Consider the following 13,720-nt stretch of genomic DNA (forward strand, 5'->3'; position numbering starts at 1 on the left):
CAAGTTTCGTAAGCATAACGACAACAAAAAAAACAGTGAGGCTAATCGTTCTCTTACCCTTTTCAAAATATTTTACGAAGCACTTGTATGCATTGATTCAATTAAATATATTTAAAGCCACATGAGTAGTTAGTATAGCTTGTGTCATCAAACCCATTATAAAGAGGCTCACAGATGTAGCTTCATGTTGGACCAATAAACAAAAAGAACGAGGCCAGTACGAAGCTTATTTCCTATTTTCTTTTCCATATATATTTATATATATATAGCAGGTCAATGGTTGAGATCTAACAGGTCATAATTACACAGGAATGAAACATTGCTTTTGGGAAACTGTAAAAAGGCATAAGTAGGGAAACCATTCCTTCAAAATATCTCCAAAGAAAAACACTCTAAGGCATTGGCAGATAACAAAGACCATAATAAGCTTGAAGACAGAGCGAAAACACGCATGGCAAAAAAACAAGTGCAAGCGTCATGGTGGAAGTCTGTTTGAACGTCCCGCTGAAGACCCTTGATTCCCCTCGATGGATCTCCTCATCGTCATCACAGAACAGTTTGACTACAATGACTACAGAGCACAGCATACACACATAGTGCTATCTCTGCTATGTCTCCTTGTAGAGCTGCTAATTAACCTACGAGACGGTGTATAAACACTTTCTCTGAAGCACGAGGACTATTCTCGCTCACACTGAATCCTCAGCAGTTTTTTTGGCATGAAATGGTCAAATGTTGATGCTGCCAGCTTCGGTCTCAAACCAGCAAAAAGCCTGTTGTTTGCGTCGTGGATTTCACCTTGAAGCTACACCAGGCAGCCCATCATGTGGCACATTCACATATTATCGTAGATCGTCTGACTGTGAAGCACCGTAGGAAATAGGCAGGGGAGTAAAATGGAAGCCTGGGTCGAGTAAAATCATATTATACATACTTTAGTTAAACTGATATTTTAAAACTTCCAATGAATTCCTTCTGAGTCCGGTTGAAGCTGTGCTGATAGCAGACCATTGAGTTATTAAGAGAACATGTAATGTGTTTCTGGGTCTTTCAAACACGTGGTCACCATTTGATTCAAATGCAACCAAGTCAGGGTTAATAACATGGACTGAAGATCTTTTCTAGCACGAAACACCTACAGTACACTCTGCAGATACAACGACTCTCTCCAACTACATGAAGCTTCTTGCAATACTGCAAATACTAAGAGAAATCGGTGAGAAATATGTTTACAAAGTCATTATCATGGAGAAGTCCCAGATGATTTTCTTTGTCAGATCTCGAGTTTGAAGGTGCAGTCTGCGCCAGTGTGTGCAAAGTCACTGCGTCAAGAGTGTTAGGATTGTGAGGACAAAACTAAATAAATAATATCTGCTGTGTATAAATATGGTTCTGTACAGTATTTTATTCTTATTTATTTTATGTGTTGATTTATTTTTGTCCTAAAATGTTCCTCCATATGTCCACGAGCTCATCAGATACAAACAGTGACAGACCGGGCTACGTGTGGTCGGGAAATCTTCATTTGCTGAGGGCTCTCGCCTGCAGATATAATAATCCAACATGCGTCACTCCTCTTCCTCTTCTTCCTCCTCTTCCCCCTCCTCTTCCTCCTCCCCCTCCTCATCATCCTCCTCCTCTTCTTCATCCTCCTCTTTGATCTCCACGCACTCCATCACTGCCTCTCCATCCTCTTCATGAGGATCTGATTTCTGGCTCGTCTCCTCACCTTCTTCTTCCTCCTCTTCCTCCTCCTCCGACTCCTCCTCATCCTCATCCTCCACTTCATCCAGAAGCTCCTCCTCTTCCTCTTCCTCTTCTACGTCTCTCTCCTCTTCATACGAGGATATGGGCGAGTAGTGAGGGAGGTCGTACACTGGAGGGCTGCTGGGAGGAGACGAGGAGCCGGGGGGGACGGGGATAGTGATGGCAACCGGGATGGAGAAAGCAGGAAGTGTCTCAGCTTCGACGACCTCTCGCACCTTCCTGGAGTTCTGGTTCTGTCCGGTGGTCCCGGAGGTGTTTGGGCCAGAGGAGGGGATGACGGCCATGCCCAGCCCCGAGGTCAGGGCTCTGGGAGGGGTGCTGTACTCTCTGATCTCCCCCGGCTCCAGGGGGTCCGGACCACAGGGGTCGTGCTCGCTGCAGCACAGCTTCCCGTCCAGCTTGGAGATGAAGAGCAGGCCGTCGCGGTGCAGGTTGCAGAACGAGCTGGGGCACATCTCGCAGAAAGAGGCCGCCTCCGTACAGCAGACATCACACTGATGCCACGGACACTCCCAGCGACCTGCAATACAGACAAGAAGATCAAATGACCACAAAAAAACAAGTTTAAAATGTATTTACAAATATTAATAATAATAATCCATTTTATTTACAAGCGCACTTTTCATTTGAGTAAACACAACTCAAAGTGCTACGGAGTAAAATGGTTGAAACAAAAAAACAATATAATAAAATAGACAACAGAATAAAAACTGACGTGTGTGCCTTGGTGTTATAGTGACACAAAGTCAAAGATGATTCATTGTAATAAAATAATATATAAATAATATTTAGATTAGATATATTCATTGATCACAAATTGGGAAATAGTTTTGTTACAGCAGCATGTTAACAAGGCATTGCTATGTTTTAAATATATACTGTATATCAACAGTATAAAGATAAATACCTGTCGGGTATCCATAGAAAACACAATATCAAATATACAAAATAAGTAAGAATACACTGTAATAGACAAATGTACTGCTAAAACTAAATATATAAACATAGGATGCTAAATACATACATTTTATGGTTTTTCTATTATACTCACTTCCCCCTTCAGATATATGATATCAGGATTGGGGTCTAATCGCCAAACACTATTAATATTTCAATCATATGGCGTAAATACAGTTGCAAGAAAAAGTATGTGAACCCTTTGGAACTTCCTGGATTTCTGCATAAATTGGTCATAAAATGTGTTCTGATCTTCATCTAACCCTTGGATTTAATAACTGGTTGACCCTCCTTAGGCAGCAATAACCTCAACCAAACGTTTCCTATAGTTGCATATCAGACCTGCACAACGGTCAGGAGGACTTTTGGACCATTCCTCTTTACAAAACTGTTTCAGTTCAGCAATATTCTTGGGATGTCTGGTGTGAATCGCTCTCTTGAGGTCATGCCACAGCATCTCAATTGGGTTGAGGTCAGGACTCTGACTGGGCCACTCCAGAAGGCCTATTTTCTTCTGTTGAAGCCATTCTGTTGTTGATTTAGTTCTGTGCTTTGGGTCGTTGTCCTGTTGCATCACCCATCTTCTGTTGAGCTTCAATTGGTGGACAGATGGCCTTAAGTTCTCCAGCTAAATGTCTTGATAAACTAGAGAATTCATTTTTCCGTCGATGATGGCAATTAGAGATGTCCCGATCCGATCACGTGGTCGGGGATCGGAGCCGATCACGGGATTTTCAAAAGATCGGAAGAAAAAAATCGGGGATCGGGATTTTTTTTATTTTTATAAATACTTTTTTTAAATTTTGTATTCAATGTTGCAAAACAAAAATGACCATGTTCAAGTCTTAAAGTAGTCCTGAGTCCTTAGTTTTGCTTTCAAATTACACAACATCATGTATGTGTTGCTTCTTTGGGGCTTGTTTTCATAGACCTGGTTGCTTATTTCTCTCAAATCTGGCAACAGAGTGGGCAGGGCGCAGTGTCTAATTGTAGCAGTAAGCTAACGAGTACTGAAAGCTTTATTTTGTTTTGATCCAATGCTGCACAACTGAACTGATCCAATGCTGCTGTGAAAGAAAGAAGCTATATCCATGTTGGATAGAATATCCAATTTAAATAAAAAAATAACCTTAAGGGACAACTTGAATGCTTTTTTTCTTTTTTTTTCTCTTAATGCATTGCATAAAGATCGGATCGGGAAAAATCGGTATCGGCAAATTGTCAAAATCAAATGATCGGAATCAGATCGGGAGCAAAAAAAGGTGAACGGGACATCCCTAATGGCAATCTGTCCAGGCCCTGAGGCAGCAAAGCAGCCCCAAACCATGATGCTCCCTCCACCAGACTTCACAGTTGGGATGAGGTTTTGATGTTGGTGTGCTGTGCCTTTTTTTCTCCACACATAGCGTTGTGTGTTCCTTCCAAACAACTCAACTTTGGTTTCATCTGTCCACAGAATATTATGCCAGTAGTGCTGTGGAACATCCAGGTGCTTTTTTGCAAACTTCAAACGTGCAGCAATGTTTTTTTCTGGACAGCAGTGGCTTCCTCCATTTTATGACCAACTTATGCAGAAATCCAGGTAATTCCAAAGGGTTCACATACTTTTTCTTGCAACTGTACATGTTCTTTAAACATAATATGAAGTCTCTCCTGATTGATACATTCCAAGTTGGAGAAACCCAGAGAGGTTTGTGTATTCAGGATTGTGGGAAACGGTATTTTGATCCCTCTGTCTGTACACACAAAATGAAAGATTGACTTTGAGTTGACTTTGAGTTGACTGACCTGCGGGCCTCTTGGTGAGGTTCAGGCAGTCTGCGTGGTAAACCTTGGGGCAGCCGGGCCTCTTACAGGAGACCATCTGTCCTCCGTCTCCGCAGCTGAAACACTCGTCCTCCCGCTCTTTGGTCACCGGCACCTTCTTCCTCTTACCCCTCCTCTTCATCTTACGCCCTTTATCGTCAGATGGAGGGTTGTTCTGTTCAGAGGAAGATTTTAACATAGCTTTTTATTTATGAGACTCAATTATGATGTGCCCCTTTAGAGAAGTCTGGCCTCAGGTAGTGGTGACTATATACATTTAGAATTCAGTCATTTGTTTTAAATACTTCTACTTTATCTGAGCACCTTTGTACATTTTCACAACACTGAAAGTCTGTTCTGAAACGAGGGATGAAGCAAAATCTACTTTTTGAAAAGCCTTTGTTTTGATGAGACTAAATTATAATGTGCTTTTTTAAGGAGTGCAGATGGAAATTAGCTATTAGCTCAAATCTGGCATAATTCATCTCTTCTCTTTTTTGAGATTGATGTATTTGTATGCATGGTCCTTGTTGAAATAAATACATAATAAGAAGTCTTACCTCAGTTAGTGGCTTCAAGTATTTAAGTACATTTAAAAAATACTTTTACTTTATTTGAGCACCTTTGTACTTCTTCACAACACTGAAAGTCTGTTCTGAACTGAGGGATGAAGTAAAATCTACTTTTAAAAGCCTTGCATCAATTGTAAAATGCTTCGATACTATATCTGGTGCATTGCTGTAGAATAAACTACCCACAACCCTACCGTAAAGCAATTAGCACACTATTGTACATCGACAGAAGTGAAATGCTAAATATACATGAATGCAGGAGTAATATTGATCTAAAAACATCCTACTGTATATAAAAGTAAACCGCCAGTGAGCCTCAGAAATACACACACGCACACACACGCACACACACACACACACACACACACACACACACACACACACACACACACACACACACACACACACACACACACACACACACACACACACACACACACACACACACACACACACACACACACACACACACACACACACACACACACACACACACACACACACACACACACACACACACACACACACACACACACACACACACACACACACACACACACACACACACACACACACACACACACACACACAGTGTTTTCCATTGTTCTTTATGTTTCCCTTTGTACTTATAAGCAGTACAAACCTTTAGGCGCGTTCACACCGGAGTACTTTCCCCGTTTCGTTCCGTAAGTATTTTCGTTAGTATTCGCCCAGCCAATAGAAATTGGCTGGGCGAATTGCAAACCAAGCCCCGTAAAACTCTGAAATGTTTTTTTAAGCCGCTATTGTATTTGCTGGCATTAGCATTATAAGCATTAGCCCCGCGCACCAACAGAGAGAGAATAACTTATGGCACAACACAAAAAAAAACATGGGAGCGATGGAGATGAGGAGGTGTCGGCGTTCTGGCGATTTACTCGTAAGGCTTCAGTAGAAGCTGTCCCAGCAGCTTCTACTGAAGCAAGTCCCCAACTCCGTGGACTTCCGGCCGGGGTCTTCGGGTGGCAGTATACGCCGTGAAGTTGTTTGCGGCCTGCCAGTAAACCCAAAGCGGAAGAAGACAAAGTGACGTCAGGGACTTATTCCGGTGTGAACGCGATTGGTACTTAGAAGCCCTGGGGTATTAGGTGCCGGCACTAAGTAAGGCAAAGTACTTGGTGTGAAAGCGGCTATTGTTTCATTTGTATATGCATACATTTTGCTTTGCATTTCTAAATGACAAGCCCCTGGTTATGCATTGTAGACACGTAATAAAAAGATTTTTGATCTGAAAAGTGAAACACTGACCTTTGGCCTGACCCCCAGGAAGCCGCTGCAGTTCGGAGCTCCACATTTACAGACTGTCTTCCCGTTCCCCAAACACTCCAGGTTGTAGTTGAAGGTGAGCTCTGTGCCTGCACGGAAAAACACAAAATACCTCCACTTCAGAATTTCTTATTTAACAGTGTTTCCATTAAACATGACAAGGTTCTTCGTTGACCAAATATTGAATGGTCCATGTTTGAGCAAACTCCCTGATGTCAGCGGTTATATTTACCTGCAGCGACGTCGATGAGAGCGAACAGCCCCACCCTGGTGTCTCCGCTCACCGTCCACTTCTGCGTCTCACAGTTGGGCTGACAGCAGTGGTTCATGAAGCGAGCCTCGTTCCCCTTCGGACCCGCGTCGATGATTCGATCCTAACAAACAGAGACACAACTGATGAAACTGCAGCTTCCACACAGCGCATAGGACATTTTAAATACTGTTTTCATGCCAATGCTATAGCCAGTGCAAGCAGAGACTTTTGGGTATTTTGGCCAGACTTTCCCTTTGCCCGTCTGACTGATCAGCAGTGGACAGAAGTTGATGGTATTTAATGGAGAACAGACAATTGTTTCTACTGAAAAGTCACAAATCTGGGAAATATTATTTTTTTTGTAAAATTGTACACATTTAATGGAGCAATCTCCAACCAGTAGTGTTAACATGTGTTAGCACAAAGAGGTCCTGGTCTTGTTTAGTTCAAATGGCCTTTTTGATCGTGTTATAATTCTCCCGTAAAATAAATAATATATTTAAGACATCTATTTTTAGGATATAGTCTAAAAGTCAACTTCACAAGATGTAAACAAGAAAGCATTTTTTTCATTTTTAAATCTTTCCTAAAACAAATGTGGACCTTTTTTACGGAATAATTATGTGTTTTAAGCTTGGTGTGTTTCTCAGCAGGGAAACCTCCTGCCCTGATGTTCATGAAACTCGGTATGGCACAGTGTACCATCGAGTTAAGAGGAAGCTGTAACTTTTATCCATGTATTTTTTCTTTGAATGTTTATGTTATTATCTTTGCTTTTTAATGACTGATTTTAAATGCCATTTTCTTAATGTCTTTTTATTTTTTGTAAAGCACTTTGAATGGCCTTGTGTTGAAAGGTGCTATATAAATAAACTTGCCTTGCCTTAACATCAAGAGACTGATCTGAATCATTGGTCACAAACACGCAACAGCAACAAACTTAGGTGGTGCTTATCAGATCAGATTTCTGCTTCTGACGTCTCAACCAGTGTTTTTCATGGGTTGTTCATGAATACACACTTTAACACACACTCTCTGCAGCTGTACCTTGTCCAGAGTCAGCATGTAGAAGTTACAGATGTCGGTCTCCTGAGCCTGTCTGATCCTGGACCGGCACTCCTCCTCGTCGATCACCTCCCCGACGTACTCACTCACAAAGTGACCCTGAAACATTTAACATTATTAATCCTCTGGGAAGCAAACACTGAGTAGTATCAGCAGTGTTAATGACAGTAGTGTTGCTACCTTCTTGATGTCGTGGACGCAGCGCAGCCCCCACCCTCGGGACAGCGTCCTGAAGATCTCCACCTGGCTGTACTGACGCTTGCTGAACGCCTGATTCAGGCAGCGCTCCCCCGCCGGGCAAACCTGAAAACATTTCAGCGTCTTTCAGCATTTTGTTTCGATTTAAAAGGTCCCCCATTATACTGTTTTTCATCAATATATTATAGGTCTCAGTTATATACAATCATGTCTCTGAAGTGTTACCTTGGTTGCTGATTGGCTAATGGTTACACGAGACAAAACATCATTATGACATCATAAAGTGGCCAAAATCGGATCAGCTCATTTTCAGACAGGTTTTTATATAAATGGATCAGGACACAAAGAGAGAGAATCTTTGTTCCTGAAACTTTCAGAGTCTCTTTCCACAGAGGGGACACATGTTTGTATAAAAGAAATGAAGAAGTGCATTTTGCATAATAGGTGACTTGAACAGTTTCGGAAAAATTCTTTTATTTTACTTTGTTTTCAACAGTCTCTAAAATTCACCTCTTGCTGAACACTTATAATAACTAAGGAGGGTGTAAAAAATAAGAAAGCTGTACATCTCCTGTTGAACGAAATAAATGCAATGAGACTATAGCATGTTAGATTAACCTGTGATACCGGTATACTATTACAACCCTTTATGTACGTGTATTTTAAATGTATATTTCTGCTACTTGGACACAAAGCACTTATTCTATTCTTTGTGTCCATCTGTAGATCTCTAAACCGGCTGTGGAAGTTCTGGTTTCTGTACCTGAGGGTGACACTCGTAGAGCAGCATGCGGTTGATGCACTCAGAGTCCATCCCACACGGACTCTCGTCTGACGCCTTGCAGTTACAGCGCGGGATCTCTGATAGGTCGGCCGTGAAGATCTGAACCTTTCCTATTGGTCGGTTCACCTGAAAGAGTCAGAAAGGTGAAATGACACATCAGTGTGTATATATCTATCCATCCTTATTTAATCAAAGAGCCACATTTTCATGGGAAACAGTCTTATATGCCTTTAAGTGCCTTTGCCTTAACTTAAAAATAGATAAAAAAAGATGATATGGGTATACGATAATAATAATAATTATAATAACTATTATCATAATTATCTTAATTATCATAGCTTATATAAAAATAGGATGAAACTGTCTTGTTATCTGAACATGGACTTGTTTTTTTAAACTATGCTTTCTGCCCTCCCGCTTCTACTCATTCTGTTTTTTCGGATGTATAAACTGTGCAGTGGCGAGCCGCCAGGGCCCTCTGTGAGGGCCTAAGATATTCTAAAAAATTATATTTGAAAACATAAAAAAATATATATTTAAATATTTTTTAAATATTTTTTTGTTGTTACAATTTTCATTAGTTTTACCAAAATAACTTGATTTAATTGTATTTAAAATAACATTTCCAAAGAAATAAATCCTTTGAATCTGCCTGTTCAGTTTTTGTTGGAATGTGAAGGGTTAAATGCCGTCTCTTGTCAGAGGGGCAAGGTATAAAAGTCACAGCTCACCACTGAGACTGTGTAATTGTTGAAATAGTAGAATAAATTCAAAAATTCAAAAGATAAAAATATGAGAAACTCATTCATCTCATAATTGAATCACGACAATAAAAATCATGTATTTTTAAGGGTAGAAGTAAGTAAAGCCACAAGTGTCCTTCCTGACCTTGATGTGTTTGTACGGCGGAGGCTTCCTGTCGTTCTTCCTGTCCTCCTGCAGCTGCCGGAGCTCCTTCTCTGCCTGCAGCTCCCGAAACCGAACAGCCGCCTCCTCCAAAGCTGAGGAGGAAGACCAACAGTCAGACCATCTCCAGGTAAAACCAAAACAAACAGCTTTTTTGCTGAGCACACTGATTACCTTTCCTGTAGGTGGCGTCCACTCCTTTCCCCATCTTCTCTTTGCTGTTAGCGTCCACGTCCATGTACGGGAAGACGCGCGCCTGATAGGTCCACAGGTAGTCGTTGGAGCCGAAGAAGTGGACCGGAAACTCCCCGACGTCGTGCCTCATGCGCAGGATGTTCTCTGGGATCGATTTGGGATGGCTGACCTCCGCTGGCCACCATCTTTATGGAACAGGAGAAACAACATTTGTATAGGCAAGGCAAGTTTATTTATATAGCACCTTTCAACACAAGGCAATTCAAAGTGCTTTACAAAAAATGAAAGACATTCAGACAAAGGCATTTAAAATCAGTCATTAAAAAGAAAAGATAATAAAAGAAACATTAAAAGAAAAAATACATGGATAAAAGTTACAGTGCAGTTTAAGATATGAATAGATCAATTAAAAGCAGCGACAAAAAGAAAAGTCTTCAGCGTGAATTTAAAAGTAGTCAGAGTTTTAGCGGACCTGCAGGTTTCTTGGAGTTTGTTCCAGATATTTGGAGCATAATAACTGAACGCTGCTTCTCCATGTTTAGTTCTGACTCTGGTGACAGAAAGCTGACCAGTCCCTGAAGACCTGAGAGATCTGGATGGTTCATCATTTAGCAGGAGGTCAGAAATGTATTTTGGTCCTAAACCATTCAAAGCTTTATAAACCAGCAGCAGTATTTTGAAATCTATTCTTTGACACACAGGAAGCCAGTGTAAAGACTTCAGAACTGGAGTGATGTGATCCTCTTTCTTAGTGTTGGTGAGGACTCGAGCAGCAGCGTTCTGAATCAGCTGCAGCCTTCTAATAGATTTTTTAGTGAGACCTGTGAAGACACCATTGCAGTAGTCCAGTCTACTGAAGATAAAAGCATGGACACGTTTTTCTAAATCCTGCTGTGACATTAGTCTTTTAATCCTAGATATGTTCTTTAGGTGATAGTAAGCTGTGACTGTTGAAACTCAGGTCAGAGTCCATGACTACACCTAGATTTAATTAAAGCACCTTTCATGCACAAAGCAGCCCGAAGTGCTTTACAGAAAACATAACGACAATATTAAAATAATATTAAAATACATACAGAACAAGATAAAACATCTACAGTGATCCTAATGAAATTCCCGTGAATTAAAGCTGACAAGAAATTGAAATTAAAATAATTTTTAAAAGAATAATACAGTAAAACATGGACAATGATACCAGTGAGAATTTAAAGTCAACCCAAATTAAAAGCCATATTAAAAAGATAGGTTTTTTAATTTGTTTTAAACATTTCAAGGGAGTTTGCTGTTCTAAGATCCACGGATGAATGAACAGAGTTATTACAATTCAGCCTGAGGTGACTTTTAACTCTGTAAAAAAGGGGAAGCACTGACCTGTAGCGGCCGACCTTCACCCAGAGGATGTCCTTGTAGTGAGGTTTCTTCCCGGCCTTGCAGTCGTTGCAGAACCAGCTTCCTTTAGGCATCTCCATGTTCAGACACTCGCGGTGAAACGCAGCGGGACAGGACTCGCAGCACAGCAGACTGCCTCCTGCGGGACGGGAGGAGGACACATCGTGAAAACTGGTGATTGTTTTAGTGGGCTTGAAGGTTGGCTAGAGCTACATTAAAGGTCCCCTATTATACTGTTTTCCATCAATATATTATAGGTCTCAGATATATACAGAAAATGTCTCTGAAGTGTTTGGCTCCAAATAACAAACAGATCATTGTAGCATCCCATAATCCCCTCTGTTTCAGCCCTGTTTCAAAAGTGCTGATTCTCTGTCTGTTACTTTAGATGAACCTTGGTTGGTGATTGGCTAATGGTTACACAAGCCAATGACATCATAAAGTGGCACATTTTGCATAATAGGTGACTTGAACAGTTTTGGACAAATTGTTTTATTTGACTTTGTTTTCAACAGTCTCTAAAATTCACCTCTTGCTGAACACTTTATTATAATAACTAAGGAGGGTGTACAAAATAAGAAAGCTGTACATCTCCTGTTGAACGAAATAAATGCAATGAGACTATAGCATGTTAGATTAACCTGTGATACCGGTATACTATTACAACCCTTTGTCTATGTGTATTTTAAATGTATATTTCTGCTACTTGGACACAAATATAACAAAGTAAGCAAATTGCTGGTCATTGGAATTGGTGGAGACCAATAACACTGTAGCTGTAACAACTTTACAATATGTGGGTCAGTGTTTCTCTCAGCTTGCGTTTTTTTATTTTGCCACTGAGTGGTTTGTTAGCTGTTCATCACAGTGAAGTTGAAATGCTTTCACATGTTCCTGAATCCGTACCTTCAGTGCAGACGAAGCACCAGCTGACGTTGACGTGCTCGTGGTTCTTGACTCCGCGGCGGGGGGTGAAGTGGTTTGGACAGATGATGCTGTTGTTGGAGAGGACGACGGTGCCGGCGGCCATGCACAGGTCTGTCGCATGATAGGCTACCGGGCAGCGCACGCAGCGAACCAGACGACCTGCAGAAGGATACACGGACAGTCAGAGCAGGGAAGGTGCAACAGACAAACAGAGGTCATCACCCTAAAACATCTTTGTTAGAAAAATCTCACTCGTCACAGGCTCCATGTATTTATTATCCTCGCAAGCATGGAAGTAGTCATCACATACAGAGCATCAACTAGTTCCTGAACAGTGTCCTTCACATGCTGATATCCAAGAGAGGGAGTTACCAAGTCACAAGATGGAGGAATAGAAAGCAGTATTCAATGTTTACTTCAGATTAGCTCCACGTCAGAAATGATCATGCTTGTCATATGTCTCTCTCCATAGAGGCTGAATCATCATGTTAATCACATAGCTATCATATGCTTCAAACAGTCCTGATGCTCTTCTAGGTAATCACACATCCTGTCATGTACACAACTACAGTTATCTTGTGCTACTCTGATATTGGAAGAGTACATTCAGCATTTTCCCAACAATCTTCTACCTTTGGAGACGGAGGGGCTGTTGGGGTTGGTGATGAAGCAGGTGAGACAGACGTGGATGGAGCAGCGGAAACCTCGGTTCACAGGTGCGGTCGGGGCGAAGTTGGCGATACACTCTCCGTGATAAAACTTCCCGCACACAGGAATCATACATCGCCGCACGTCAGCACTGCGCTTTTTGCACACAAAGCAGGTGTGGACTCCTGGGGAGGAGAAAGTAAAAATTAAGAACAAAAATCCAATTGCTTTTTTGTTATTTTGCAAACAGTTAAACGGACCCCAATGGAAACTGGAATTATATTAAATTCAGCTGAGTTACAGGCAGAGATGGCAAAAGTGCACACATCCTTTACTCAAGTAGAAGTACTGACTAAACTTCTTTACTCAAGTCAAAGTAAAGAGGCTTTGAAATGTACTTCAGTAAAAAGTACCCATAACTAGCAGCTGTTTTAAAGAGTACCTGACCTCCCTTTATATTAATAGAACAATAATGTCATTGTTAGCTAATGAATGTTTCCATGGTGAACAACGGCAACATGACAACGTTTCCATTGGTCCCTCTTCTTTAGAGAAGACCAGGAAATGATGGATAAACGGATCGTGTTCAAATCAATAGGCACACAATGAGTCTAAATAATAGGGGTGCACCGAATGGGAAATTCTTGGCCGAAACCGATACCGAAAATAGGAAACAGTTGGCCGAAAACCGAATGCCGAAAGGCCGAAAATGATTAATATAAATATATATATATATAATGTATACATTTTTTACCAATGTTGTTCAGCTACCTGATTATGGAAAAATACTTGATTATGGCAAAACTTAGCTTAAATAATAATCACTATTATGGGTCCATAAAACATTTATTCAGCACTTTTGAATGCATACAGTACATTCATTCCAAGTCAAGTGCATTTTCTTTTCTCTGTAGGATAACTACAACAAAGTGCATTCAGAACAAAGCC

At 41.0% G+C, this 13,720-nt stretch overlaps 1 protein-coding gene across 3 annotated transcripts in view; it reads right to left on the bottom strand.

The window, feature by feature from the left end:
* Window positions 1-221: 221 nt before the first annotated feature.
* The window catches only part of nsd1b (nuclear receptor binding SET domain protein 1b), a 36,141-nt gene continuing 22,642 nt past the window's right edge, over window positions 222-13,720 (bottom strand). For all 3 annotated transcript variants that reach the window (XM_079651157.1, XM_079651159.1, XM_079651158.1), the window contains exons 13-24: window positions 12,757-12,957; window positions 12,104-12,283; window positions 11,180-11,336; window positions 9,788-9,993; window positions 9,596-9,708; window positions 8,687-8,833; window positions 7,906-8,028; window positions 7,708-7,824; window positions 6,640-6,781; window positions 6,390-6,496; window positions 4,513-4,705; window positions 222-2,287 (exon numbers count right to left, since the gene is read on the bottom strand). In XM_079651157.1, the coding sequence (XP_079507283.1) occupies window positions 1,569-2,287; window positions 4,513-4,705; window positions 6,390-6,496; window positions 6,640-6,781; window positions 7,708-7,824; window positions 7,906-8,028; window positions 8,687-8,833; window positions 9,596-9,708; window positions 9,788-9,993; window positions 11,180-11,336; window positions 12,104-12,283; window positions 12,757-12,957 (2,405 nt within the window). In that variant the 3' untranslated portion in view covers window positions 222-1,568. The remainder of the gene's footprint in view (window positions 2,288-4,512; window positions 4,706-6,389; window positions 6,497-6,639; window positions 6,782-7,707; window positions 7,825-7,905; window positions 8,029-8,686; window positions 8,834-9,595; window positions 9,709-9,787; window positions 9,994-11,179; window positions 11,337-12,103; window positions 12,284-12,756; window positions 12,958-13,720) is intronic.

The sequence above is a fragment of the Notothenia rossii genome (assembly GCF_949606895.1).
Source record: "Notothenia rossii genome assembly, chromosome: 9".
Lineage (NCBI taxonomy): Eukaryota > Metazoa > Chordata > Actinopteri > Perciformes > Nototheniidae > Notothenia > Notothenia rossii.